Source organism: Chanodichthys erythropterus, chromosome 14 (genome assembly GCF_024489055.1).
Source record: "Chanodichthys erythropterus isolate Z2021 chromosome 14, ASM2448905v1, whole genome shotgun sequence".
NCBI classification, from domain to species: Eukaryota; Metazoa; Chordata; class Actinopteri; order Cypriniformes; family Xenocyprididae; genus Chanodichthys; species Chanodichthys erythropterus.
Window position 1 is genome coordinate 3,247,884 of NC_090234.1, and position 26,623 is coordinate 3,274,506.

At 39.7% G+C, this 26,623-nt stretch overlaps 1 protein-coding gene across 3 annotated transcripts; it reads left to right on the forward strand.

The window, feature by feature from the left end:
- Positions 1-1,428: 1,428 nt before the first annotated feature.
- LOC137035533 (oocyte zinc finger protein XlCOF6-like) lies at positions 1,429-26,411 on the forward strand. 3 transcript variants are annotated; one of them, XM_067408925.1, is made up of 3 exons: positions 1,429-1,559; positions 7,242-7,908; positions 24,876-26,411. In XM_067408925.1, the coding sequence occupies exons 1-3, from the start codon at positions 1,475-1,477 to the stop codon at positions 25,636-25,638; spliced, it is 1,515 nt and encodes a 504-aa protein (XP_067265026.1). In that variant the 5' UTR covers positions 1,429-1,474; the 3' UTR covers positions 25,639-26,411. The 3 variants fall into 3 exon arrangements, with proteins under 3 accessions (XP_067265026.1, XP_067265023.1, XP_067265025.1); XM_067408922.1 differs by lacking the exons at positions 1,429-1,559; positions 7,242-7,908 and adding exons at positions 16,809-16,854; positions 17,598-17,728 and having other exon boundaries at positions 24,713-26,411; XM_067408924.1 differs by lacking the exons at positions 1,429-1,559; positions 7,242-7,908 and adding exons at positions 16,851-16,863; positions 17,598-17,728 and having other exon boundaries at positions 24,713-26,411.
- Positions 26,412-26,623: the final 212 nt, after the last annotated feature.

The window sequence follows — 26,623 nt, forward strand, 5'->3', positions numbered from 1 at the left end:
TCACAGATAACACAACGAACACAGCAGGAGAGTGGTGACGCAGGGACCTCGATGGGCGATGAGAGTCCAGATGAATGGTGACTGGTGAAGTGCGTCCGTGAAACAGTGCCGTGTAATCCGTGGGTGAAATCCAGAGAACAATCCAAACAAGGAACCAGGAAACAACGACGAGAATCCAGTCCAAGGAACAAACAACACGAGCAACACGAGACAACAACACCAGGACTCCAAACAACGATCTGACAAACATGAGACGAAAGACAAGGCGTTATAAAGGCAGGTGTAATTGCAAACAGCTGCCGCTGATCAGATAATCAGCGGCGACGCCCACACAAACAATCAGGTGACACACTACAGAACACACAGACACCAGAATGAGACAGCGGATTCATGAACCGTGACAGATACATATTGTTTCAAAGCAGCTTTACAGAGAATGCATATCAGATGTGCTTCACAATCATTTATTGGCAGCTCTTTTCAGCACATATTGGACAGCATGTATTTAAACATGTATTCATCTATAATCCATCCGACATATTATTTTGCTTGTATATAGCCTATGCAGTTTTGTGATTTTAGCCTGTGACCAGGACTTTTATTTTGGAGTGGCGTTGTGACGTCATAAGACTGCGGCGCTGGGCGTCTGTTGAGAATCGGCTGAAGAAAGGTTTGTGTTTTGTAAGCATTTAAAGTTTTTAAATAGGCTTAGTCCCTTCATATAATGTAATAGCTAACTTTTAAGAGCGTTATTCTGTGAGTAAAACACATCCACATGAGTAACTGAAAAGGTTTTTTTTTTCTTAGTAACAGAAAAGTTGCTTATTTTGCGCCCTTTATCGTGCATCAGTTTATCATAAACATGAATTCAGTCTCTAGTAAATTGTGACGAAGAAACGAGCTTTCCGAGTCAACTGAATTAAATGCATGTCAAAAATGATTCAATCAGTGTTTCGAATCTCTTGAAAGTAGTTTCATCCTATAACACCAGAGGCTTTCAGGAGCGCTTCTAGTTTTTAGTTTGTACAAGCAGTTTTATAGCACTTGTGTTCAATTATGTATTCATTTTCAGTAACTCTTTACTGTTTTAATTGTTTAAATTTAATTAAATTTTTCCTAACCCTGAACATAACTGTTGGTAACCCTCTTTATATATTTAATTTGTTTCAAAATATAAACTCATATTCTGATTCAGTTTTGATGTAAGAAAGACCTTAATTTCTCAACATTTGTTTGATTAGCCGCAGCGCTGTCTGACCTTTTAACAAAGTGCAGTAAATGGTAAAATAATGTAATAATGTAATAATGTAATATGAAAACACATTCCAGTTGACAACATCAATCAGCCATAATGATTTACTGTGGATTTATTTTTATTTCTGTTATTTATTCTCCTATTAAACATGTCAAATTGTTCAAACACACAGGGAAAAATCCTGGTTCAGCTGAGATCTCGTGACACACTATTATAAAGATGGCGTTTATTAAACAGGAGAGTGAAGAAATAAAGATTGAAGAAGTGTTCAGTGTGAAACATGAAGAAACTGAAGAACAAACAGGTTAGTTTCATTCTCAAAGCTGAACTCATTTGATTCTTATTAAAATGTGGGCTCTACAGAAATACGCACTGAATCAGCGCATTTATAATTACGCCTCAAAATAGGCATTTAAAAAATTGAATAATAAAAAGTCTATGGGGTATTTTGCGCTAAAACTTCACAGACACATTCAGGGGACACCTTAGACTTATATTACATCTTGTGAAAAAGGATTCTAGGGCAAACACAGAGTAAGCCAGTCAGAGATTTTGAACATTGTGACAGATAATTTTTTTTTGCCACCAGTTCATTTGTTTTATCACATACATAAATCACAGTATCACCTGCATACATTTAAATATATACATCAAGACCAACATCTGGAAAATAATTCAAGTACAAAATAAAAAGTAGAGGCCCTGGTATAGACACCTGAGGTACCCCTGTGGAACGATCTCTCAAAGAAGATGTATTTTAATCCAGGTGTAAGATAAGGCTCAATACAATTGATTGTTTCTACCGAAAAGTTAAAATGTAATAATTTAGATAACAGATTTTTATGATTTAGCGTATTGAATGCCTTTTGTAAATCAGTGAACACTGCACCCACAACCCTTGTCTAGTTTTCACCACACTTGCTCAATAAAATAACATACAGCAGTTTCGTTGAATGACGTTTACCGAACCCAAATTGCAAATGGCATTACTGACAAAATTAAAATGTGTCACGGTTGGTGATCCGCTGTCTCATTCTGGTGTCTGTGTATGTGTGTGTTTCATCATGTTTATTGTTATATGTGGGCGTCGCCGCTGATTGTCTGATCAGCGGCAGCTGTTTCCCATCTACCAGCCTATTTAATGCCCTGTCTTTCGTCTCATGTTTGTCAGATCGTTGTTTGGAGTTCCCCTGTGTTGTCCCCTGTCCTTATCGTGTGTTCGTTCCTGGATTGGAGTTCTTCTTGATGTCGTGTTCCTGTTTTCTATTCTTCGTTGGATTCTTCACGGTGGTTTCACGCTCACGGACTCCCTTCACGATCTTCCCTCACTGGATTCCTGGCGGTCCATCGTAGTCCCTGCGTTCACCACTCTCCTGCTGTCTGCTACATGTCAGCTGACTGTTCTCATGTGTGTGAAGCTCAATAAATGAGAATTTTAAACTTGCACTTGCATCTGCCTTTCTTTCCATGACAGAACGATCTGACCATAATGGATGCAGCAAGTTCAGCGTCGCTGACGAAGTTCAATCACATCAATCACAGCATCGCACGGATGGATCAGCAGCAGGAGAGTATTTCATATACCGGACACGCTGTGCAAGCACTGGTGACACAGGTGTCCGAGCTCTCCCAGCAACTGCAACAGCTTCGCAATCCCACTGCGCCGCCCACGCTGTCTGTTCCCCCCCACACCACCGGATCGATTAGACCAGCCGGAGCCACACCTACCTGTTCCACAGTCTTACGCTGCTGAGCCTAATTTCTGCAGAACTTTTCTTACAAGGTGTTCCATGTATCGCTCTGCAGCCCCGAACCTTTGAAAAGGAGGAGTCTAGGTTGCCGTTCGTGCTCACGCTTCTCACAGGGCAGGCAGCTTTGTGGGGAACGGCAGCGTGGGAGAACCAGGATTCATGCTGCACCTCGTTCCAGGCACTCGCCGCCGAGATGAGAAGGGTCTTCGACCGTGCAGTAGCTGGCAAGGACGCGGCTCGACTGCTTACGGAGCTCAAACAAGGGAATCGCACTGTGGCTGAGTACTCCATCAAGTTCTGTACCTTGGCGGCGGAATGCAGATGGAACGAGGAGGCGCAGTGGGACGTCTTCCTGCATGGGTTGGCCGACCATGTCCAGAAGGAAATCTACATCTTCCCCAGAGTCTTAACGGGCTAATCGACCTTGTGTTGCAAGTGGACGCTCGCCTCAGTGGTGTGGGACGCTTCTCCCTTCCTGACCACGGAGCTAGAGGTGCGGAGGGTCGTTCGACCAGCGCTGCAGACACTGTCGGTCCCACCTACCATTCTGAACCCATGCAGGTAGGGAGAGCTCGGCTTTCCCGGGAGGAGAGAGAGAGGCGGAGATCCCAAGGACTGTGCATTTACTGTGGAGGAGCGGGGCATTTTCTGCATTCATGCCCGAGTAAAGGATCGAGCCCGATAGTAACGAAGAGGCTACTATAGGGTGGGATCTCTGCCGAGAAGTCCTCACCATCCACTCTCCTTCCGATAAGACTGAGATGGGCCAACCACACTCTCACCTGTCAAGCACTACTCTACTTGGGAACTGAGGGTAATTTCATGGACATTCACTTTGCACAGAAGAATCACCTGCCTATCACTCCACTCACCAGTCAGATTGCTGTCAATGCCCTCAATGGCCAGAGTCTTCCCAACACCTCACTCACTACCAGCTCCATAACCTTGATTACATCCGGCAACCACACAGAATCCATCCAATTTCTGCTCATGGATTCCCCCTTAGCACCCATTGTACTCGGACACCCCTGGCTCACTCAACACAACCCCAAGGTGGACTGGCGGCAGCACTCCATCTCCGAATGGAGCACTCAATGTCACAAGTCCTGTCTTATGTCTGCTTGTCCGTCTGTCTTTGTGTTACAGGAGAAGGCAGCGGATCTATCAAATGTGCCCGCGGAGTATCTGGATCTGAAGGAAGTGTTCAGTAAGTCCCGTGCTGCTTCTATTCCTCCGCATCGTCCCTATGACTGTGCTATAGATTTAGTGCTAGGTAAGTCTCCGCCTAAAGGCAAGTTGTACTCGCTTTCGGTTCCTGAGAGGGAGGCCATAGAGAAATATATTTCTGATTCTCTAGCAGGGAAGTTAATCTGCCCTTCCTCTTCTCCAGCGGGGGCAGGGTTCTTTTTTTGTAGGGAAGAAGGATGGTTCCTTGCGACCTTGCATTGATTACCAAGGGTTGAATAACATCACGGTAAAGAATACATATCCTCTGCCGTTGATGTCTTCAGCCTTTGAGAGGTTACAAGGAGCATCCATTTTCACAAAATTGGATTTAAGGAACGCTTATCATTTGGTTCGCATCAGGGAGGGGGATGAGTGGAAGACTGCCTTTAACACCCCTAGGGGGCACTTTGAATACTTGGTCATGCCCTTCGGGCTGTCCAACTCCCTGGCGGTCTTCCAGGCACTCGTTAATGACGTGTTGAGAGATATGGTTGACCAGTTCATTTATGTCTACCTGGACGACATATTGATTTTTTTTCCTCGTCTCTCCAGGAACATGTGCAAAACGTCAGACGAGTGCTTCAATGACTGCTAGAGAATGGGTTTTTTGTCAAGGCGGAGAAATGCACAGTCTGTTTCTTTCCTGGGGTACATCGTCTCGTCTGAGGGAGTTTGCATGGATCCTGAGAAGTTTAAGGCTGTGGTGGATTGGCCAAGTCCAGATTCCCTTAAGGCCCTACAGAGGTTTCTGGGGTTTGCCATTTTTACCGGCGGTTCATTCACAATTTCAGCCAACTAGCCGCACCTCTGACCGCCTTGACCTCCCCCAGAACGATGTTCAGGTGGTCCAAACTGAGAAGTCGCTTCCTTTCGGCTCCCATTCTCATAGCCCCTGATCCCTCACGTCAGTTCATGGTGGAGGTCGATGCGTCAGAGGTGGGGGTAGATGCAGTGCTATCCCAGCGTTCTCCCACAGATGATAAGATGCATCCCTGCGCGTTTTATACCTATCGTTTATCTCCAGCCGAGCGTAATTATGACATTGGTAACAGAGAGTTGCTGGCAGTCAAGTTAGCGTTGGAAGAATGGCGTCACTGGTTGGAAGGTTCAGGAGTACCTTTTATCGTTTGGACTGATCACAAAAACTTAGAATAGATCAGATCTGCCAAAAGACTAAACTCCAGGCAGGCTCGGTGGGCACTTTTTTTCGGACGATTTGATTTTTCTCTCTCGTACCGCCCGGGTTCTAAAAACATCAAACCTGATTCTTTGTCTCGCATGTTTGATCCTTCCGAACGCCTGTCTACTCCCAAGTGTATTCTTCCAGAGACATTAGTGGTCTCCACTCTGACATGGCAGGTCGAATCGAAGGTCAAGATGGCTTTACAAGGGGTAACGCCCCTGCCCCGAGTGCCCACCGAATCGATTATTTGTGCCGGAGAGGTTAAGGTCCAATGTTATCAAGTGGGGGCATTGTTCCAACATGGCTTGTCATCCAGGGGTTAATTGCACCAGTTTTTTGGTCAAGCAACGATTGTGGTGGCCTGCTATGGCTCGTGACATTCGCAGTTTTGTTTTGGCTTGCTCGATTTGTGCCACTGGTAAGACTTCCAATCGACCTCCAGATGGGTTACTCCAAACGCTGTCTGTCCCTTCGAGACCCTGGTCCCACATTGCGCTAGATTTTGTCACCGCCCTCCCACCCTCCAAAGGGAATACGGTTGACCGTAGTGGACCGGTTCTCAAAGGCGGCTCATTTCATCCCTTTACCCAAATTACCCTCTGCTAAGGAGACAGCGTAAACTGTCGTAGACCACGTCTTTCGGTTACATGGCCTCCCGATGGATGTGGGTTTCGACAGGGGTCCCCAATTTGTGTCCAAATTTTGGCAAGAGTTTTGTAAATTACTGGGGGTCTGTCAGTCTTTCGTCGGGGTTCCATCCTCAGAGCAATGGCCAAACCGAGAGAGCCAACCAAGATTTGGAAAGAATGCTGCAATGTTTGGTTTCCAAGAATCCTTCCTCCTGGAGCCAACAACTCTCTATGATTGTGTACGCACATAATTCGGTACCAGTGTCTGCCACGGACCTCTCGTCGTTTGAATGTAGTTTAGGTTACCAACCACCTATCTTTCCCAGTCTGGAATCCGAAGTCGCGGTCCCCTCCGCTCACGCCTTCGTCCAGAGGTGCTTCCTCTGGAGTACAGGAGAATTCATCCTGCCTTTCATGCGTCTAAGATTAAACCTATGTTTCATTCACACATTAATCCGCCGACCCCGATTCCCCCACCACCACGACTCGTAGACGGGGAGTTCCCCTGTGTTGTCCCCTGTGCTTCTCGTGTGTTCGTTCCTGGATTGGAGTTCTTCTTGACGTCGTGTTCCTGATTTCTGTTCTCCGTTGGATTCTTCACGGTGGTTTCACGCTCACAGACTCCCTTCATGATCTTCCCTCACTGGATTCCTGGCGGTCCATCGAAGTCCCTGCGTTCACCACTCTCCTGCTGTCTGCTACATGTCAGCTGACTGTTCTCATGTGTGAGAAGCTCAATAAATGAGAAGTTTAAACTTGCACTTGCATCTGCCTTATTTTCCATGACAAAATGGGGCTATAATTTGATAAATTAGTGTGATCACCTGCCTTGAAAACTGGGGTAACTTCTGACCCCCTCACACCCTTAAACCAATGCACTTACACACAAAATTTCTGTCCTCTACATTTCTCCTCTCCTTAATCTATTTGTCAGATAAACCTGGAATTGTATATTACAAATATTTTTGGTTCTTGAAGGATGGCTTTTGTTCCTCTCGTGAGTTGCTTTGGATAAAACACTTTGCATAAATCTGCACATCGTGTAATTAATTAGATTAAAAATTGTATAATCTCTTTCAGTAGCTTAGTGCATATAGGATGTAGTTTACTATGTTGGTGACTGTTTCTGTTTTAATGCTTTTGTTTGTTGTTTTGTGCCATTAAACAAGGGTTAACTTGTATTTGTTTTTCTTTAGACCTGATGCAGCTGAAAGAGGAGAGTCAAGAACTGGAGGAATTGGAGGAGAAAAATCATTATGAAAATGATCATGGTTTCAAAACTGAAGAAAAATCTTTTAGTTGCTCAATGACAAAAAAGGTTCCCTCACAAAAAAGAGTTCTGAAGACAGAAACTAGTAGTGATTTCACATGCCCACAGTGTGGAAAATGTTTTGGTCGAAAAAAATACCTTACAATTCACATGAGAATTCACACTGGAGAGAAGCCTTTCACCTGCCAGCAGTGTGGAAAGAGTTTCACTCAAAAATCAAGCTTTAATATCCACATGAAAATTCACTCTGGAGAAAACCCTTTCACCTGCCAAGAGTGTGGAAAGAGTTTCACTCAAAAAGCAAGACTTGAAGTCCACATGAGAGTTCACACTGGAGAAAACCCTTTCACCTGCCAAGAGTGTGGAAAGAGTTTCACTCAAAAAGGAAACTTTAATGTCCACATGAGAATTCATACCGGAGAGAAATCTTTCACCTGCAACCTGTGTGGGAAGAGCTGCTCACTAAAAGGAAATCTACAGATTCATATGAGAACTCACACTGGAGAGAAGCCGTTCACATGTGATCTGTGTGGAAAGAGTTTTCCCCACAAAGGACGGTTTAAAGTCCACATGAGAATTCACACTGGAGAGAAGTTGTTTACATGTGATCAGTGTGACATGAGTTTCACAAATGAAAGAGACATGAAACATCATTTGAAAACACATTCTGGAAAGAAACTTTAATGTCTCAAAAAAATTATTTTATCATCACATTTCCAGATACTCCTAAGAGCCCATTTCAACCTGGTATAAAGATTTAGTCCATCTCTTTTGTCCACTTTCAACCACTTCTGTCCTGATTTCTTCAAGGGGAAGGTCTACCCATAGAGTAAATGTATTGTTTTTTTTTAGATCTTTTGATCAAATGGACAAAATAAGCTTGCGTAATTTACATATGAATGTACTACGAGCATCAGCTTTCGTTTCTGCTCTAACAGATGCAAGATCACACTGAACACGGTGAGTGTGTGTTAGAAATCAGGAATGGTGAGAGAACATTGTTGAATGGTGAGATTAAATTGTTTTGTCCCCAAACTAAACTTGTTTCTGGCTACCAAGCTTTCCATAATATTTATGCATCAAGTCAGTAGGCAGAGAGTAAGGCGGTCTTTTGTGGCTGTTCGAACACATTCAACCACATGGGGGTTTCCACATGAGGGTTTCCACTACGGAAGCAATTTGGGCAAATTAGGGGTGTCGCAGTATACCGGTATTGACGATAACCGTGATATTCAAAGCATGAAATATCGATATTGTGTTAATTTAGGGTGTGACGATTATACCGGTATTGGCAATAACCACGATATTTAAAAAGAATAGGACGCTTATGATATCATGAATAGTAAAGAATTTAAGTAAATACTCCAGTGCCAGTACCTGGTTGAGCTCTCAGGTGGCAGTATTGCACCTTAACACTCTGAGGTCTGAAAACGCGCCGGCGCGTTTTGCAGGTTTTTTTTCACATTGCAGCAAAACAGACTTAAAATACTCTGTCATTTTTTGTTATAGAGACATAAGTAATATATCAATTGAAACTATAGAATATCTTCTTTTATTTGTGTACACTCAGAGTAAAAACAAAATGTTGTGCTTTTTGTAAAATAAAGAAAACTAACATGATGCGTGATTTCTCCTCTCCCTCTGAACGAAGTCCAATCTGATAGTTCTCAGAAAATTAAGTGTAACTTAGTGAATACTAATCACAGAAAAATTAAACTTATGTCTAAAAAACCTTAAGATGTCAGGTTTTAAATCATGTAAGTCAAATCGAAAACAAACCTTCTGTGTTTATGTAATCTGTATGAAAAGAGAGCCATGTCAGAAGTGATTCAGCTCATTATCCGCTAATGCGGCCACGCCCATGGAGCCAGCGCTATTCAGACGCAAATTCAGAGGCAATACATGCATTCATCATCTCAATCGTGTATTTATTGTCTTGAAAAGTGTTTATCTGGATGTAAAAGTCATGGTTAGCGAGCTCTAGAAGACATGCAGTTAGTTCCTGTTTACTTTTCTTCTATAGATTAATTTTAGATGAGTTTTTGTTTCTTTAGCGCCCTCATGCTGCTGTATGAATTGGAAACTCCATTCATGGAATAGCCTCTTCTTCTTTTAGATGAATTTGTGGACTAAAAAAGCACAGAGCGCCCTCCGACTTCAAGGATGAATTGAAAACACCAGCGCTTATAGTAATGACAGTGAATATTAAATAAAAATAACTCCTCTGTATAGAAAATTGACATAAACATATGAGAATCCAATATTTTTAAACTAAAAGCCTATATTCAGACTCTTTGCATCACATAAGTACATTATATTTTAAAGTATAATATAAAACCATTACTTTATATTGTAATAATATTTTTCTGTATGTTTCATATATCATGATGAGCTTGAGACATCACAAAAGGTTTTTTTCACAGCCTACCTGACTGAAAGGCCTCATTAATATGCAAGTCATTTCAGCTCATTACTATCCAATTCTTTTGTCTTCTCAGGTGAGAATGGTCCATTTTCAGTGGTGATTCACGCCTCCTCGCATACTGTGTTTCTTGGCAAAAAGTGTCTTACAAAAACTAAATCAATATATTGTTTTATATTAAGGAATAGGCAGCATAATGTTTACATAATTTTGAAGCAAAAACTCTAGTCTACAACCTCCAATACCCAGAAGTCTTGTAAACACAGATTTACTATACTATACATTTTTTTGGCTTTATTTCAGTGACTTAAGTTTTTTGTTTTTTCAATAACCACGCATAAATGTTATTCCTTCAAAAACACAAACATGTACATACATGTTCCTCACATATTATTGTAGCATAGTTTGTGCTGAATATAGTGTAATGACACTTTTGTCATTAATATGTTTATGAACAACTGAAAAAAGCACAATGTCAGGGCATGTCAAAACTTCTCCAAGCCCCAAATCAGCCTCAGACTCCAGAGGGTTAACGCTGATGCCTGTCAAACAAGAAGAAGACGCAGTGCGCAGCTATTACGAGCGGGAGAGTGAGAGGCTCTGTTCACACACCCGAAAAAAGTAAATAAGCTCGACAGTATGGGAGTTTTTCAGCTCCTTAGACAGCCCAATCTGCAGGATTTGCCTAGCTACAGTCAGTGCGAAGGGTGGCAACACCATCAACCTCTTACCCTGCAGATTACTCCATTTTACAGAGAGTAAGTTGCGATTATTTTACCAGTCATGGAATGGGAAATGTTATATTAACCTGTTAACAGCGATTTTCTGTGTTCACGTATTTAAATAAAGGGTGATAATTTTAAGTACCTCGTTTTCTTTATTCGTCTTACTCAGCATGATGTAGATATGCATGCAGTTATTTGCCCTCAAAATTCAAGATACACGGGCATTTTTTGCCCAACAATTTTTTTGTCATTATATCATATTATAAGATGTAGTTGTTTTACAATATCACACGAGCAAAAGTGCCATTTTCCCCAAATCAGCACAAATGCAGTGTTCCTTCAACTTGTTAAATGAACAATGTGAGTTACATTTTAGACACAGTATTGTTAATATTGTTTGTTTTTTTCTTTATTTCGCCAACGAAAATTTCAAAATTATGAACAGCCCCAGTGCAACAGAAATGTTTCTGTTATACTGACTGAATCCACGTTTAGAACTAACGAATCCGAGCTTCGTTCCTGAATGAATCATATTTAAGGGACATTAAAAAGTTAAAATTAGAAAAAAAAAATTTAAATATTAAATTAAATTTATGTAGACAAATTGTAAATGCTGTGTAAATATATGTCACTTCTCATTCTGTGTCACCTCTGTATTACAAAGATGGATTTTGTTGATAATGATTTAATTTGACTGGTAACAGCCATAATGTATAGGATACTGTGCTAGTATTAATTTTTATTTCTTCAGGTCTTAAAAAACCTTAAATTTGACTTTAAAAAAATGTGCAGCAATCCCGAAAGAGAAAAACAAAATAAACAAAGTAAAAATTATTTAGACTGCTAAATCAAAAAGGATTCTATAAATATTGCGATATATCAATACTGTGATATTTTTTGGCCACAATAACCGTGGTGTGAAAAATCCAATATCGTGACAACCCTAGGTCAAATGCTTCGAAAGTGGAAGCTCAAAACAGTTTTCACCCCATTTACACCTGTATATAGCATTGTCCATTTGTGATCTGGGGTCTCATTTATAAAACTGTGCGTAGGATTTCTTACTAAAAGTGTACGTACGCGCAAAAGCTAGATTCTGCGTACGCACAAAAAAAATCAGATTTATAAAACCATGCGTACGCCAGAACCTGCGCACAAATCCCTTTATAAATCCCATTCAGCGGAAGATTGTGCGTACGTGCATCTCCACCCTGTCTCCTCCCCGAAATAACCATATATGGAGCTTACGACGCCTAGTTTTACTATGCATAACCTCATCTGCATGTCATTTCCATACACGTTCCCAACCACGTGACACCACGGTTAACACCGTCAAAGGTACAAGACATTGGAAAATATTAGATATGGACTATAAATGCCATTTGTGCCACACATTATATTGATAAAGATCATCCAATATCCTCTTTATGTTTTAGAATAAATATATCAAAATATCCATAAAAACAAAATTGTATAAAATAAATAAAGGTTTTAGGATAGAGTTGATTCATTCATTTCAACTGGCCGGATAGTATTTTAATAGTTTTAAACAATTCAAATCCAATTTATGTAGTTTTGCTGATGAGGTGAACATATCTTTTAGGAAGTTTATAGGCTATTTTTAGTGGAAACAGATCGGACTACTTATTTATTGCAGTGTAAATACAATTGTCTGACTCGGCGCGTCACTGACAAAGTATTTTAAAAAGAAAACTGGCAAATCTTACCATTTTACTCAAATGATATCCTTCAAATGGTAATTGTTTGAAGATCCTTCACACAACATCAACACTTCCTGCAGCTGTGGCTGTACAGTAAGATATTATTGGACCTATTCAAACTGGACAACGGACCGTTCGACCACCGAATCCAGCAGTGTCTAAAAAATATTTTGTCATAACATCTGCAGTTTAGTTTAAAGAGGAATTATTGTGCTCCCAGCGCTCCTCCCTGTGATTAAATCAGCGTGTCACTGGAAAAGTGATCGAAAGTAGCACATCTACTATCTCAATTCATATCACTTTTGTCTCCAGAATGTGCGTACGCACGGCTCAAAGTTTGCTTAAAGGTGCGCACATTCTCCCGTCAAGTTTGTTTTTATAGATCACAACCTTTGCTTGGGAACTGGCACGCTTTATAAATGAGACCCCAGATCGACCAAAACGCATCTTAATACCAGGTGGAAACTGAGCCTAAAATGTATGCAGATGTGAGACCCTGTTTTTGTGTGGAAACATTTAAATGGCTTTGCAATTTTAAATGCCACCAGCAAATATCTGTTAAAATAATTTTGATTTAATTTATTTGATTGTTCAATACCTCACAATCAAAATGTTAGATAAACTTCTGTCTTGGTGTGAAATGCAGCAATGTAAATGAAAAAATATGAATAAAAGGACACTGAATAAAAAAAAGAATATTGAAATTAATATGAATTATTAATTCATCTTTAGTGAGAGAACAGACAGGTAATCATGGTTTAGACTTGACTATGCCTGCGTTAGGGAGTGTTTCAGTACACATGCTGTCGTGTTGTCCTGAAAAAGGACGGAGGGTCCAGATTCTGTGTCAATTATAGAGGGCTAAACTCTAAAACTCACCTAGATGCCTATCTAATGAATTCTTGTGTTTTCCTTTTGGGCTGAAAAATGCTGGAGCATCATTTCAGAGGCTAATGAAACATGCTATGAGAAGTTAAAGGAAAATGTTGCATGTGTACATTGACGATATTGTTGTGTATTCGCAATCCATCTCTGAACATCTACAACATCATCATCAAGTTCTCTCATGTCTTCATGACGCTGGTCTCACTCTTAGCCTAAAGAAATGCAACCTCCTTCAAAAATAAAGTCTTCAGGCACATAGTTTCAGAAAGGGAGTGACTACAGACCCAACTAAGGTTGCTGCAGTAAAGTAATTTCCAGTACCTCAAACTGTGAAAGAGGTGCAAAGATTTTTGAAACCTGCAGGTTGGCATCACCAGTTTATACCCCAGTTTTCAGAGAAATCTGCTCCCTTGCACTCTCTAAAACAAAAGAACCTCACTTGGTCTTGGACTGACCAGTACCAACAGGCATTTGGCATTCTCAAGCAAGACTTTGTAGAAGCACCCGTACTTGTAACCCCTAACTTTACTAAACCTTTTCGTGTACAGACTGATGCCAGTGACATTGGTCTAGAGCAGGGGTTTGCAATCCTGGAGGGCCACTGTCTTGCAGAGTTTAGCTCCTACCCTAATTAAACACATCTGAACCAGCTAATCTAGGTCTTACTATAGGCTAGAAACCTCCAAGCAGATGTGTTTAGGCAAGTTGGAGCTAAACTCTCCAGGACTGAGTTTGGACACCCCTGGTCTAGAGTCTGAAGGTGAGGGCATATCATTGCTTATGCCTCTTGCTTACTTCAAGGAGCAGAGAAAGCATACTCAGTCTCAGAAAAATAAGGTCTAGCTGTGGTATGGGTGGTGAAAAAGTGGATACCATACTTGGAAGGAAGTCCATTTGAAGTAGTTACGCATCATGCTGCTTTGTTATGAAAGCACTGGGTTTGCTACTGCTGAGGTTGCTTTAAGCCAAGTTCAGACTGCACGATTTTCAAAGTAGTCTGGTCACTGTTCTTTTCACACTGCATGACTATCTTGGCCATCATTCAGTCGCTGATGTGTTCAAACTGCATGATGGATCGGAGACAGAAGGTTTCACACTGCATGACTTTACAATAGGAAGAATCGCCGACAACTCTGTCTGGCACACAAACTCTGTTTCACAACCAAACACACACAAGACGTGACAAGGAAACAACGTGATATCACTCGTTCAAGACCGGAGTTCTCACGTGAGACTGGCCCTGCATCTCAATTAGCTCCCTAGCTCCCTAAGTCGTGAATCAGTATTTCACAACCTAGGAAGCTAGGGAGCTGATACCCTGATCAGTGCCCTGACTACTGAACTAGGGAGCTGATTGAGACACACGGCCATTATTATTAAAAGCTGCAGCCCGCAAGAAGTTTGAAATACGAATTGCTTGTGCGCTGATTTGCAGCGAAAACAACAAAAATACAAGAAGAATAGGGAGGAGGAAATGTTTGGGGAGACGCAAGGAACAAGGATTGTGTGTTCTGCAACGACAGTTGGAGGTAAATACATAACTTTTCAATGAGCTGCTGTTGCAGATGGTCAAGCAAATGTTTGTGTTTTGTTTCTGTTTGATAGAATTATAATGTTTATGTTTATGAAGCCATGCTTGCTGATATTGTGGTCTATAACTCCTCCCCGCTGCTCTGTATCTTGCTCTCTCATTGGCTGTCGGTCATCGCCGATGTAGTTTTCAGTCAGAACACTTTTCACACAGCAGGATTTTGAATCGTCGACAGGTCCAGATATTTAGCATGGCAAATATCTCTAGGGCATCGGCGACTCGTCAGCGATTCTCTCAGATCTCGTCTCTGCTCATTCACACTGCGTGATTGTCACTCGCGTGAACGAGCACCTATTTGCCTGTGATTTCGGGCATTTGTCGGCGATTTCTCAAAACCTGTCGGCGAGCCAAAATCGGGGCTAAAATCATGCAGTCTGAACTCGCCTTAAGTTTCTTGGCTGTGCATTTTTCAAATGTTGCATATATAAGGAAGCAGCAGAGGATGTGTCCACAGCATCAGTTACTTAGAGAGTCTGGACTTCTTAAAGGTCCCGTTCTTCGTGATCCCATGTTTCAAACTTTAGTTAGTGTGTAATGTTGTTGTTAGAGTATAAATAAAATCTGTAAAATTTTAAAGCTCAAAGTTCAATGCCAAGCAAGATATTTTATTTAACAGAAGTCGCCTACATCGAACAGCCAGTTTGGACTTCATCCCTCTACTTCCTTCTTTAATGACGTCACTAAAACAGTTTTTTGACTAACTTCCGGCCACAGGAATACACAAAACAGGGGGCGTGGTCTTGTTGCGCTCCCACGGAGAAGAGCAAGAGTTGCGTTTGTAGAGTGTGTTTGTTGCCATGTCGTCGAAACGGTGTTATTTTCATCCAGCAGTCCAATCACCTTTGTTTGGCCTTCCCAGGGACGCTGTACTTGGAGATCAATGGTTACAATTTATGTTTAACTCAGTTCCCGAAAATTATAATTGTGGTATCCTTACTGCAATAGTTAATGTTGGACTGCAGTGCACATAATGGCCACAAGAGGGGACTATGTTTATGTATATGGCTGTTTTCCGTATGAGGTACTCTTCGGAGTGAGTGCTAACGTTGTACATTTTCTGTCGCTGCTTGTGGAGATTGAAGAGTTCAGTCTCTCGGGAATTATTGTCTTTTGTGTTCATTCAGCACAACACCACAATAATCCACAAGTAAAACTATGTGCAGCACACGTTATGGTAAGAGGCGTGACCTTTCCGGGAAAGGAGGGCTAAGCTGCTGTCGAATCACAACACAGGAACCGCTGGCACAATCAGAACTCGTTACGTATTTCTGAAGGAGGGACTTCATAGAACAAGGAAGTCATCAGCCCGTTTTTATGACAGTGGAAACAGCGGTATACAGATAAGTAAATTATGTGAAAAATACTGTGTTTTTTTACACGCGAAACATGAACACATGGTATATTGCACACTATAAACACAATCAAAGCTTCAAAAAAACACGAAAAACGGGACCTTTAAGAAAGAAATGTGGAGAGGGAAAACCTCTAACAGATGCTTGGAGGATTCACACACATGCATGTGCAAACATAACTTCTCACGGGACATTCAAATCAGGTTCCCCAGTTCAGTGGCACAAAAATGTCAAGCAAATTTGGAAAACAAATATTGGATTGTTTGAAAAGTTCAAGAATCACAAACTTTTTTTGTGTTGACACACATGCAAAAATCATAATTAATTCTGCACAACTGAGAGTAACGTACAGGTATGTGTGACATGTTGGATATGTTTATTTTTGTGATTTTTGAGTAGTCTTTTGCCTTAATAAAGGTTTAATTTAATTGACGAACCTTGTTTACTGTATAATAATAAAATATTTGTTTGTGATACAACTTCAAAAATCAAACCCTGGTATAATTAGTTTCTGCACTCAAAAATTATAATTCTGTCTTTTAGACAGAATCTCTCATTCAATTCAATTTTTCACGATACATATTGTTTCAAAGCAGCTTTACAGAGAATGCATATCAGATGTGCTTCACACTCATTTATTGGCAGCTCTTTTCAGCACATATTGGACAGCATGTATTTAAACATGTATTCATCTATAATCCATCCGACATATTATTTTGCTTGTATATAGCCTATGCACTTTTGTGATTTTAGCCTGTGACCAGGACTTTTATTTTGGAGTGGCGTTGTGACGTCATAAGACTGCGGTGCGCTGGGCGTCTGTTGAGAATCGGCTGAAGAAAGGTTTGTTTTGTAAGCATTAAAAGTTTTTAAAAAGGCTTAGTCCCTTCATATAATGTAATAGCTAACTTTTAAGAGCGTTATTTCTGTGAGTAAAACACATCCACATGATTAACTGATAAGGTTTTTTTTTTCATAGTAACAGAAAAGTTGCGTCTTATTTTGCGCCCTTTATCGTGCATCAGTTTATCATAAACATGAATTCAGTCTCTAGTAAATTGTGACGAAGAAACGAGCTTTCCGAGTCAACTGAATCAAATGCATGTCAAGAATGATTCAATCAGTGTTTCGAATCTCTTTAAAGTAGTTCCATCCTATAACACCAGAGGCTTTCTGGAGCGTTTTTAGTTTGTACAAGCAGTTTTATAGCACTTGTGTTCAATTATGTATTCATTTTCAGTAACTCTTTACCGTTTTAATTTAATTACATTTTTTTTTCTAATCCTGAACGTAACTGTTACCACCCTCTTGATATATTTAACCTGATTTGTTTCAAAATATGAACCCATATATTCTAATTCAGTTTTGATGAAAGAAATACCTTAATTTCTCAACATTTTCTGTTCCATTAGCTGCAGCGCTGTCTGAGGTGTGACCTTTTAACAAACTGCAGTAAAACTGTTAATAATATAATATGAAAACGCATTCCAGTTGACATCAATCAGCCATAATGATTTACTGTGGATTTATTTTTATTTCTGTTAATCATTCTCATCTTAAACATGTCAAATTGTTCAAACACACAGAAAAACTCCTGGTTCAGCTGAGATCTCGTGACACACTATTATAAAGATGGCGTTTATTAAAGAGGAGAGTGAAGAAATAAAGATTGAAGAAGTGTTCAGTGTGAAACATGAAGAAACTGAAGAGCAAACAGGTTAGTTTCATTCTCAAAGCTGAACTCATTTGATTCTTATTAAAATGTGGGCTCTACAGAATAAATGATATTTTTGTGACATCATATGAGAGTACAGTTTTGTGTAACAAAAATATGTCATTCTAAATTGAAAACAAAGAACCATTCATGTAAACCTAAAATGAAACAATTAAATGTGAGTAATTATCTCTACATTTGTTGATCACATTATTTTCTGTTCAATTAGTGATCTTTTAGGTTCATTACAGAACTGTGGCAGGACAGATTAAACCAAGGCAGATCATCTTTGTAATTAAATCAGAAATGGATATAGAGTGCAATAAAGCAGGATAATTAATCATTTTAAAGGATGTTATTCACCTCCTGTTTGTGCTTTAGTCTTAGAAGTAAATCTTTGCTTTGCATAACTTACAGTCGACTCGTGTGAAATATCCACTCATGTACGTCCTTTACATAATCATCAGATGATTTATTGTTGTACGGACTGTAAAGCCGCAATATGCATGATATAATAATAGTTGGCGGTAATGATTTAATTTAGTTTGTGATCTAGTAAGAAGACTCTGTGCTGCTTCACTGCATTGTTAAAGTGTCCCTATTATGGATTTTTGAAAATGACCTTTCATGCAGTGTGTAATGTACCTATATGTGAATGTAAACAGTGTTCATAGTTGTAAAGCTGAAAGTGCATCATAAAAAAAAGTTATTGTCTCTCAAAAGAAAGAGTTGTTAGTTCAAATCCCATTCCCTGCGTTCTGTGTGGACATCCCCCGAAACCTTGATCCCTCCTCAAACGCTGTATTTGGTTCGTATTGTGTACGTGTCAAGAAGATGCTGTTTTCTGCTCTGCAATAGCAAATTCTCTTTGTAAACACTTCCAAAGGTTGAGGATATGAAGAACCAGTGATTAAAATTGACATGAAACATGAAAGTGTGATTAATTATTGATGTATATATTTTCTACTGGGTGTTCAAAATACACCCCAATCTTACCTCGACGAACTCAAACACACGAAAAGAGTCAAAGACACGAGTGAAGGTGGAGCCTCCTATTACGTTATCATCACAGACCAATGGTAGTACGAAGGTGTTTTGCAGCTGAAGCGAACTTTTCCGGAAGGTTCGCTTTGGCAAGCCATTTCGAGCTTCCAGAAAGTACACAAAACGTACTTCGTTTTGGCCTGATTTTGTTCGAAATGACATTGCATCAGTTGGTTCTTTGATTTCGTTTGAGGTTTACTGGGGCCTTACTGTATTCACAGAGACAAGAGCCATGTCGTTATTTTCATTATTAAACACTTGCAGTCTGTATAATTCATAAACACAAGTTCATTCTTTATAAATCTCTCCAAAAGTGTAGCATTAGCCCGTTAGCCCGAGCATAGACTACCATCAAACTCATTCAGAGTTTGTAAACATCCAAATAAATACTATACTCACATGATTGGATAGGCTGCATGACGAACACTTTGTAAAGATCTATTTTGAGGGTTATATTAGCTGTGTGAACTTTGTTTATGCAATGTATTATAGAGTTGTGAGCTCAGGGGCGGGGAGCGCGAACATTTAAAGGTGTCCAAGAATGCTTTTTCACAAGATGTAAAATAAGTCTAAGGTGTCTCCTGAATGTGTCTGAAGTTTCAGCTCAAAATACCCCATAGAATTTTTAAATTAATTTTTTAACTGCCTATTTTGGGGCATCATTAACTATACACTGATTTTGGCAGCGCCGCCCCTTTAAATGGCGTGCTCCCTGCCACACGAGATCTCAACTATATTACAGTGCATTTACAAAGTTCACACGGCTAATATAACCCTCAAATGGATCTTTACAAGATGTTCATCATGCATGCTGTATGCATTATTCGAATTATGTGAGTAAAGTATTTATTTGGATGTTTACGTTTGATTCTGTATGAGTTTGAGGCTGTGCTCTGTGGCTAACGGCTAATGCTACACTGTTGGAGAGATTTATAAAGAATGAAGTTGTGTTTATGAATTATACAGACTGCAAGTGTTTAAAAATGAAAATGGCGACAGCTCTCTTGTCTCCGTGAATACAGTAAAAAAACATTTAACAGTACATTAGCAACATGGTAATGAAACATTTAGAAAGAAACCAGGGACACAAGTCAGCAGCACTTTTTTCAGCAGATTTTCGTTTTTTTGCAGAATCTGTTAATTGAGATCATGAAGAAGCCTTTCCGTGTTTGAGATAGCAGTATTGGTATATTTAAAAGCGTACATTTTGAGGTTGAAATCGGCTTGTTTTTCGGAGATTCTAGCACGCAGTAGGGGCGTGTCATGTCTGTGTGTATTTCCATACTGGGAAGCGTGGCTACTTATTATGCAGCGCTCTGGCCGGCTCTAGCTGATATCAAAATTCAATGAAGAACCGTGGCCGTTACACCGAAAATGTTTTGAAGTACTTCTTCGACAAGCCGGATGCTTATGAACAAGCGCTCACTGATTCTGAAGACGATCTGAGCGACGATGAAAGCGGCATAATAAGACATTACCTCTCTGGAGTCGGGTAACACGCCGGCGCGTTTTGCAGGGTTTTTTTTCACATTGCAGCAAAACAGACTTAAAATACTCCGTCAATTTTTGTCATAGAGACATAAGTAATATATCAATTGAAACTATAGAATGTCTTCCAGTTAGTTCCTGGATTGCCTATTCTTCTTTAACAGGCTTCTCAGCTGAGAAAATTTCATTTCATGATTATAGTGACCAAAATGATCATGGTTATCACAGAATCCTGTTCAAAAAGTAAATTCACCAAGTTTCATGTGGAAAACCAGCAAATAACAAATAAAATTAGCATCAATATGTACTTTTTCTTTACATAAACATTAAAATAATAACATTAAAAATGATGGGCAGATTTTAAAGGAGTGTCTTACAACAATCTACAATGCACAAGTTCAAATAGAGTTTTGACAAAAAAAGTCATATTTCAGCCTCTAAATCATTTTTATAAAAGTCAAAAAAGATAAATTACTGACATTTATAATGCACATTAACCTTTATTATTAATAGTATGCGGTCCATGCAGCTTTACAGGGGGTATGATTTATCTAAATTAGATGTAAATGAGCACTATTGTCACTCCCAGCAGGTGAGAACAGGTGAGAACTGCAACTTTAGAGGCGTTTTTCTCCCTATAGAGCTTTCTTGAATGCCTACCTTCAAATGGCCACAACTTCTCCAAACATTATCAGATTTCACACATCGTTGGAAAGCTTGGAGACTACACTTTCAGAATCTGTGAATAACTCAAAATGCCCCAGAACCGACTTGTGTCCCTACTTTCTGTGACTGGTCACAAATATCACTAAAAATATCATGATATCATGGATCATGTCAGTTAATATTGCTCCATCTGCCATTTTTCGCTGTTGTTCTTGCTGGCTTACCTTGTCTGTGCACAGATCCAGACGTTAATACTGCCTTTCCTTGTCTAATGCCTTGAACATGGGCTGGCATATATGAAAATATTGGGGTCATACATATTAATGATCCCGACTGTTACGTAACAGTCGGTGTTATGTTGAGATCCGCGTCTTTTCTGGAAGTCTTTTAAACAAATGAGATTTATATAAGAAGGAGGAAGCAATGGGGTTTGAAACTAAATGTGTCTTTTCCATGTACTGAACTCTTGTTATTTAACTATGCCAATATAAATTAAATTTTTGATTCTAGGGCACCTTTAAAGGGGACACGCACTGAATCAGCGCATTTATAATTACGCCTCAAAATAGGCAGTTAAAAAATGGAATAATAAAAAGTCTATGGGGTATTTTGAGCTGAAACTTCACAGACACATTTAGGGGACACCTTAGACTTATATTACATCTTGTGAAAAAGGATTGTAAGGGCACCTTTAAACAACACAGAGTAAGCCAGTCAGATATTTTGGACATTGTGACAGATAATTTTTTTTGCCACCAGTTCATTTGTTCTATCACGTACATAAAGCACAGTATCACCTGCATACATTTAAATATATACATCAAGACAAACATCTGGAAAATAGTTCAAGTACAAAATAAAAAGTAGAGGCCCTGGTATAGTCACCTGAGGTACCCCTGTGGAACGATCTCTAAAAGAAGATGTGTTTTAATCTGGGTGTAAGATAAGACTTGATACAATTGATTGCTTCTACTGAAAAGTTAAAATGTAATAATTTAGATAACAGATTTTTATGATTTAGCGTGTTGAATGCCTTTTGTAAATCAATAAACTCTGCACCCACAACCCTTGTCTAGTTTTCACCACACTTGCTCAATAAAATAACATACAGCAGTTTCCGTTGTTTACCGAACCCAAATTGCAAAGGGCACAATAAATTATTTGGTAAATCTAAAAAAATTACAATTTGCCCAGCTACTACTTTTTCTACTGTTTTAGACATTACTGACAAAATTGAAATGGGGCTATAATTTGATAAATTAGTGTGATCACCTGCCTTGAAAACTGGGGTAACTAACTTCTGACCCCCTCACACCCTTAAACCAATGCACTTACACACAAAACTTCTACTTGGGTAAAGTTGGTTTTATATTCGCATGTTCAGAGTTCTGATAAATTCAGACCTTCCAATAAATGTGCAATAAATTAATGTTTGCGAATTTTAAGCAGCGACATGATATTGACAACCAACGATTGTCAACTTCAATCAAAATAGGCAAGTATTGTTTTAATGGCATACTTACTTGTGAATGTCCAATGTAGTGTGATTAAAGGATTAGTTCACTTTTAAATAAACTTTTGCTTATAATTTACTCACCCCCATGTCATCCAAGATGTCAATGTCCTTGTTTCTGCAGTCGAAAAGAAATTAAGGTTTTTGATGAAAACATTTCAGGATTTTTCTCCATACAATGGGCTTGAATGGGCACCAGACGGTTCAAGGTCCTAAAGACAGTTTCAGTGCAGCTTCAAAGGGCTTTAAACTATACCAGACGATACCAGACGATGAATAAGGGTCTTATCTAGCGAAACGATCAGTCATTTTAAAAAAAATTAAAAAAGTTTACGTTTTATAAGCACAAATGTTCGCCTTGCTCTGTTCTCGGATGAGCGTTCGTGACGTCACGTAATACGCAATTACGTTGAAAAGGTCACGCATGACATAGGCAGAAGTACAGATTCGGTGTTTACAACTTGAACATGCAAATACTAACCCTGCGTCTCGATCAGCTCCCTAGTTCCCTAGGTCGTGAATCAGTATGAAAGTGAATGTGGCTGATTCCCTGATCAGTGCCCTGACTACTGAACTAGGGGGCTGATTGAGACACACGCCGTTTACAAGAACAAGGTAAAACAACTAATGGTTCTTCCATCTTGTGTTGTCAGTACCATCAGACTGTCATACCCTTCTCGATCAGAACAAAAACACCTCTAAAGGGGGTCGCACACCGGACGCGCACATTATATATGCGCAAGCTCAATTTTGACTCGACTCCTGATAGAAGAGTTGCACAATGGGAGTGTTTTACGTAAACGGAAACATTACATATGCTTTAATATTTCGCACTGAGGTTAGTGTACATGGACAAATGGCACAACAAAGCAAAAAGAAATAAAAGGCTACGTTTATTATACATTTTTAAACTTTGTTCAAGCTGTTAAACTAAGAATGTAAAACTGATGCATCTTGCAGCACAGGGTGAAGTCAGTATGTACATTAACGGGAAATATAATATACATTTAATGTAAACAATGTACATGGCGCTCTGTGGCGCAGCAGGATTTTGAACAACTTCCTGGGTGCCGCGGACAGGCACCGAATGTCGCCGCCGGTGTGTACACTCATAGGAAACAATGTGTTCGAATTTTAAAGACGTGGCTCTGCGCTGAGCTTCGCGTCCGGTGTGCGACCCCCTCGCTGTTGCTCAGTAGTGGAAGTGGAAATTTTGTCCGGTAATGCAGCGAGATGGAAACAGGGACTCACCGACTGATTCTAATGGCGGGATTGAAATGGTCCAGTCGTGGCAGCATCTAGATTCTTCCTCTGTTGACCATGGTTGGCATTTGCCACATGTGCACCACCACGTCTCTTTAGATCGCCGCAGCAGTCTCTTCCATCTGCCTAATTTCTTCCTCTGTGTATTCTGGTTCAAAAGGTATGGCAGGCAAAAAACTCATCTTCTCCTCGTCCGACATTGTTGTTTTGACGTTACCTTTTTTTGTAAACGGTGTTTGACTTAGTATTTGCACGTTCAAGTTGTAAACACAGAATCTGTACTTCCGCCTATGTCATGCGTGACCTTTTCAACGTAATTGCGTATTACGTGACGTCACGAACGCGCATCAGAGAACAGAGCAAGGAGACCATTTGTGCTTATAAAACTTATTTATTTATTTTTTTTTAAATGACTGATCGTTTCGTTAGATAAGACCCTTATTCATCGTCTGGTATAGTTTAAAGCCCTTTGAAGCTGCACTGAAACTGTCTATAGGACCTTGAACCGTCTGGTGCCCATTCAAGCCCATTGTACGGAGAAAAATCCTGGAATGTTTTCATCAAAAACCTTAAATTTTCTTCGACTGAAGAAAGAAGGACATGGAAGTCTTGGATGACATGGGGGTGAGTAAATTATAAGCAAAAGTTTATTTAAAAGTGAACTAATCCTTTAACAAGGCTATTGAATACGGATGTCCGAATGTGCGAATATAAAACCAACTTTACCCAAGTAAAACTTCTGTCCTCTACATTTCTCCTCTTCTTAATCTATTTGTCAGATAAACCTGGAATTGTATATTACAAATATTTTTGGCTCTTGAAGGATTGCTTTTGTTCCTCTCGTGAGTTGCTTTGGACATCGCGTAATTAATTTGATTAAAAACTTTATAACCTCTTTCAGTAGCTTAGTGCATATAGGATGTAGTATACTATGTTGGTGAGTGTTGATGTTTTAATGCTTTTGTTGTTTTGTGCTATTGAACAAGGGTTAACTTGTATTTGTTTTTCTTTAGACCTGATGCAGCTGAAAGAGGAGAGTCAAGAACTGGAGGAATTGGAGGAGAAAAATCATTATGAAAATTATCATGGTTTCAAAGCTGAAGAAAATTCTTTTAGTTGCTCAATGACAAAAATGGTTCCCTCACAAAAAAGAGTTCTGAAGACAGAAACTAGTAGTGATTTCACATGCCAACAGTGTGGAAAATGTTTCGCTCGAAAACAATACCTTACAATCCACATGAGAATTCACACTGGAGAGAAGCCTTTCACCTGCCAGCAGTGTGGAAAGAGTTTCACTCAAAAATCAAGCCTTAATATCCACATGAAAATTCACTCTGGAGAGAGTCCTTACACCTGCCAAGAGTGTGGAAAGAGTTTCACTCAAAAAGGAAACTTTAATGTCCACATGAGAATTCATACTGGAGAGAAATCTTTCACCTGCAACCTGTGTGGGAAGAGCTTCTCACTAAAAGGAAATCTACAGATTCATATGAGAACTCACACTGGAGAGAAGCCGTTCACATGTGATCTGTGTGGAAAGAGTTTTCCACACAAAGGACGGATTAAAGTGCACATGAGAATTCACACTGGAGAGAAGCCGTTCACGTGTGATCAGTGTGGAAGGTGTTTCAGATGTAAATTAACTCTTAAAACCCACATGAGCACTCACTCAAGAGAGAAGTGTTTTAAATGTCATCAGTGTGGAAGGAGCTATACATGCAGTAAACGTCTTAAGAAACACGTAATAACTCACAACGGAGGTACACCCTTCATGTGCCTTCACTGTGGAATGACATGCTCAAGCAATGCAAGCCTTGAGGTTCACATAACAAGTCACACTGAAGAGAAGCCTTTCACGTGTCTTCAGTGTGACATGAGTTTCACAAATGAAAGAGACATGAAACATCATTTGAAAACTCATTCTGGAAAAAAACTTTAATGTCGCAAAAAAAATTATTTTGCCATCACATTTGCAGATACACCCAAGGCCCCATTTCCACCTGGTATTAAGATTTAATCCGTCACTTTTGTTCACTTCTGTCCTGATTTCTTCGAGGGGAGGGTCTACCCATAAAGTAAATGTATACGCTTGTGCAATTTACATATGAACGTACTATGAGCATCAGCTTTCATTTCTGACAGATGCAAGATCACATTGAACACGGTGAGTGTGTGTTAGAAATCAGGAATGGTGAGAGAACATTGTTGAATGGTGAGATTAAATTGTTTTGTCTCAAAACCAAACTTGGTTCTTTAGTTGACAAAGTTTAAATCCCATCTGGCTACCAAGCTTTCCACAATATTTACACATTAAGTCAGTAGACAGAGAGTAGGCGGTCTTTTGTGGCTGTTCGAACACATATGAGGGTTTCCACTACGAAAGCAATTTGGTCAACTGCTTCGAAAGTGGAAGCCCAAAACGGTTTTTACCCCGTTTACACCTGTATATAGCGTTGTCCACTTGATCCGATTGACCAAAACGCATCTTAATACCAGGAAACTGGGCCTAAAATATGAATGCAGGTGTGAGACCCTGTTTTTGTGTGGAAACTGTTTTAAATGGCTCTGTAATTTTAAATGCCAATAGGAAATATCTGATAAAATAATTTTGATTTCATTTATTTGATTCAGTTTAATACCTCACAATCAAAATGTTATATAAACTTCTGTATAGGTGTGAAATGCAACCATGTAAATGATAAAATATTAATGAAAGGACAAACTGAATAATAAAAAAAAGAATATTGAAATGAATTACTGATTCATCTTTAGTGAGAGAACACACAGGTAATCATGGTTTCGACTTTAATATGCCTACGTTTGGGAGTGTTTAAGTACAGATGCTGCCTGGTTGTCCCGAAAAAGGATGGAGGGTCCAGATTCTGCTTCAAATATAGAGGTCTAAACTCTAAAATTCACCTAGA

Coding starts and splice junctions, on each gene's coding strand:
- LOC137035533 (XM_067408925.1), top strand. CDS start 1,475: ATGGCGTTTATTAAACAGGAGAGTGAAGAAATAAAGATTGAAGAAGTG. Junction 1,560..7,241: donor AGAAACTGAAGAACAAACAG/GTTAGTTTCATT, acceptor GTTTTTCTTTAG/ACCTGATGCAGCTGAAAGAG. Junction 7,909..24,875: donor AGAATTCACACTGGAGAGAA/GTTGTTTACATG, acceptor AGAAACTAGTAG/TGATTTCACATGCCAACAGT.